At 38.4% G+C, this 3630-nt stretch overlaps 1 protein-coding gene across 1 annotated transcript; it reads right to left on the bottom strand.

The window, feature by feature from the left end:
• Nucleotides 1-226: 226 nt before the first annotated feature.
• On the bottom strand, nucleotides 227-1484 carry LOC113759412 (protein ENHANCED PSEUDOMONAS SUSCEPTIBILTY 1-like). Its single transcript, XM_027301986.1, has 2 exons — nucleotides 1095-1484; nucleotides 227-628 (listed from the first exon to the last, which is right to left on the bottom strand). Exons 1-2 carry the CDS (start codon nucleotides 1482-1484, stop codon nucleotides 227-229), a joined length of 792 nt encoding a protein of 263 aa, XP_027157787.1.
• Between the last annotated feature and the right edge of the window lie 2146 nt (nucleotides 1485-3630).

The raw sequence follows: 3630 nt of genomic DNA, 5'->3' as shown, positions 1-3630 counted from the left end.
ACCAAAGACTAGTGATTTACAATATCACCACATCATCTGCTATTGATTATCATAACAAGCATTGAAATAGTATCATCCACTAAAGTAAAAGCAATTAAACTGCACAAGTTAAAGGAAGAACAAACTTTAACTCAGTAAAAGGTAGATGGAAATATTTCACGGGCACTAGAGGCTAAAGCAGCCATTTTGATCTTGTTACATAGAGCTGTTAATCTGAAATTGGCCTTCATAAGCTAAGCGACTGTCTCATTAACTCCTTGTCAGATACAAGAGAAGTCGTTACATGAAGTAGAAGGCAAATCCCAAAGTCCATGCTTCCCCCTTCTTCGGCTCCTGGATTCACTATTAGTTTCCCGTCAAATTTATTTGTGCTCCCGTTTAGAACTGCGACTGGTTTCCCAAGTCCAAATTCTGTTATATACATGTTGAATCGTAGAGAGCATCCCAAGAGTTTGCTATAGGAATCAGGCGGATCACTAGCCCGAAGTAGTTCTCCGGATTGAAGCCATGATTCGATCTGTTCATGTGATACACGTGTCTGATTGATCACTGCATGATGCAATAACCACACTGCCCATCCTAGGCTTTGTTCCAGCAATTCACCATAGTCAGCTTTTGTTGACGTTGCCTATAGATAGTTACTGAAGCAGTCTTGAGACTTAGGTGGAACTGACCTGGATCTGTCATTTCTGACAATGTAGAAGATTTTTTTTTTTTTTGATATGACTGAAAGTTTTGAGCCCTTGTTATACATCTCCAAAGATGAGCCAACAATGCTTGCAAGGAGGAAATCTCAGTGGTATTGTATTCAACATTTGTTTTTGCTTTCAGCTTTGCCACTGACTCTGATGAGAAATGGAATATTCTTTCCCTAATCACATCTTCTGGCGCTTTATCTACTTCATCTCTGTTGATAATGACTTGACCATGCTAGTCGTGAGTTAGTGGCAGGCTAAAAAATGGAATATATCGTCCTTGAGAAAACAATCGATGATCATGTATTGGAGGTCTTGAGATTACACTTGTTCTCCCCCGGCTTTGAATATTTTCTACCAAGAGTTCAAGAAATGCCAGAGAGATGTTCCATCCACAACCATATGGTTCATGGAGCATCCAATGAAGATTCCATCTGTCAATTCAGTGACTTGAATGGTCAACAAAGACTTTGTGTGACCATAATAGTTGATTGACCTCCTGTGATCAAAGAATGATCTGACATTCCCAGGAGCATATGTTGGTGAAAGTATATCATCTATAGCCAGGTCTAGTGATGCGTGGATAAATCGAGCCCTGGAACCTTTATTGCAGGCAATGTAAATTGCCAAGTCTATACTCTCTTCTTTTTTTAGTGTTGCAAGACGACCCGCTAATGGATAGAAATGAACAAGGGTAAGACAAAAAGATTCCTTGATCTTCTGCACAAGCTCTCCAAGTTGGTTCATGTCAAATCCTAGTGGCTTTGCAAAAAGAAGGAACTTCTGCATATATTATGTAAAGACCAATCAAGTCGCATGTTGACAAGAACATTGGTTGTTTTGACCCTTCTAGCGTGTACTTTAGTTTGATAAAACATTCAGATACATATTGGACAGCCGCAGACTCCATTCTTATTACACCTCTTTGGTCCTAAGCTGGAGCAATTGGTTGTTTATTCCCTTTATATGTTTTTAACAACTACGAATGGCCAATCCCTTTGGATAGTGATCTTCTAGACAAGCAAAATAACTGCAGCTAAACGTTGATTGTTCATGAAGCCAATCTTAAGATTAAAGGCAACTTAAGATAAGGCCATGGTTCGTGGAGCATCCAATGAAGATCCCATCTATCAACTCAGTGACTTGAATGGTCAGCAAAGGTTTTGTGTGACCATTGTTGGTGCAATATTTACAACTTATTGGCAACATTTATTTAAAACCAATTAATAACCGGCATCATGGTTGATATTCACCCGGTATTGATTAATCGTAATCGGCTAATAGGAACTTGTCGGTAGCATCTTTTTGAAGTTGATCAGTAATTGGTATGATGGCTGATATTCATACATCTATCGGCATGCACGAAGATATGCTGATATGTGTAAGTAGAAAATGGAGAAAGGAAGCCGATTATGCTAGGGAATCTATGTAGGGTCGACAGGTCATCAATAATCACCGTGGAGACAATCGCCTGTATCACAAGGAGCTCATCAATTGTGGCATATAAAGGTCACATGGAGGCTTGATTGATAACTGGTCTTCAAAAATTAGTAGTTAGGAATGTATTGTTAGCGACACCAGTTCAAGGCTGATAGGTGTGAGTAATAAAGGTTCCATGGGAAATCGCTAACGATGGCCAATATTTACATATTCAACGATGTATGCAAAGGTGTACTGCCAATATTAATTGATAAGGGTGCCAATACAAACGGAGCTGATACAGTAGATCAAGTATAGATAAAAGTAGAGCTGATCGTGGCAATTGGCTGGGAAAAGACGGGTGCATCAGCTCATGTTCCTATAAATTAGAGCTGAGGTAGTTACATGATCCCCAAAATTTGGGAATGGGCAGTTAACACTACCCTTGTTTGGAGACCATTATGGCTGACATGGAGTATAACATGGGCATTAAGGGGGTTAAGTTGCTAAATTTGAGGGAAAAATACACATCTATAAACAGATTGAGACGCGACTTTCACTCCACAAAAATGTCAAATCTGGTGCTTCTTTCACTTTAAAACAGCTTTTCTTAGAAATCATAGGCTAGAATTAGGATTTTCATAGCTTTCTTAGAAGATTTAGGCTAATTTCTAGGATTTCTAAATTTTCATGCAATCAGTTCATTTCTATTCCAAATTTTTATCTGTTTCACGTTTATCTTTGTACAAACAGGCAAGTTTAATTTGAGAATTCTTTCCAATTTCAAGTAATCCTAATGAGTTTTCCAGCACATTTTATGTTTCATAGTTCATCAGCTTTAGTTTTCAGTTCTTGTTTCATTACTCTTTCCTTGTGACCAGTTACTCTTAGCACGAATTTTAAGTCCTTGAGATTGCTCATGGCAGGACGAGCAGCAGTCGTCTTAGAAGTCAGTAAAATCGGTGCATTCTCACTCCTACCAAATCAATTCTTTCATAAGGTATTCCTAGTTTTTCTCGCACAAACTAGGTGGCACGCTAACAACCATCACTTTATCGGCAATTGTTTGTAGATTAGTAAAAATCAGCACAAACAACTATCATAGTTGATTGATCTCTTGTGATCAAACAATGATCTCACAATCCCAAGAACATATGTTGGTGAAAGTACATCATGAATAAATCGAGCCCCGAATCCTTATTGCAGTCAATTTAAATTGCCAAGTCAGTACTTTGTTCTTTTTTTAGTGTTACAAGACGACCTGCTAATGGATAGAAATGAACAAGGGTGAGAGAAAAAGATTCATTGATCTTTTGCACAAGTTCTCAAATTTGGTTCGTGTCAAATCCCGGTGGCTTTGCAAAAAAGGGCCCTTCTGCATATATTGTGCAAAGACCAATATCAATTCATATGGTGGCAAGAACATTGGTTGTTTTGATCCTTCTGTAGTGTACTTGGGTTTGATAAAACATTGAGATACATATTGGACAGCCACAGACTCCATTCCTATTACACC

Source organism: Coffea eugenioides, chromosome 2, assembly GCF_003713205.1.
Source record: "Coffea eugenioides isolate CCC68of chromosome 2, Ceug_1.0, whole genome shotgun sequence".
Taxonomy (NCBI): Eukaryota; Viridiplantae; Streptophyta; class Magnoliopsida; order Gentianales; family Rubiaceae; genus Coffea; species Coffea eugenioides.
Note: the sequence above shows the minus strand (reverse complement) of the source record. Positions and strands in the feature narration are given on the sequence as shown.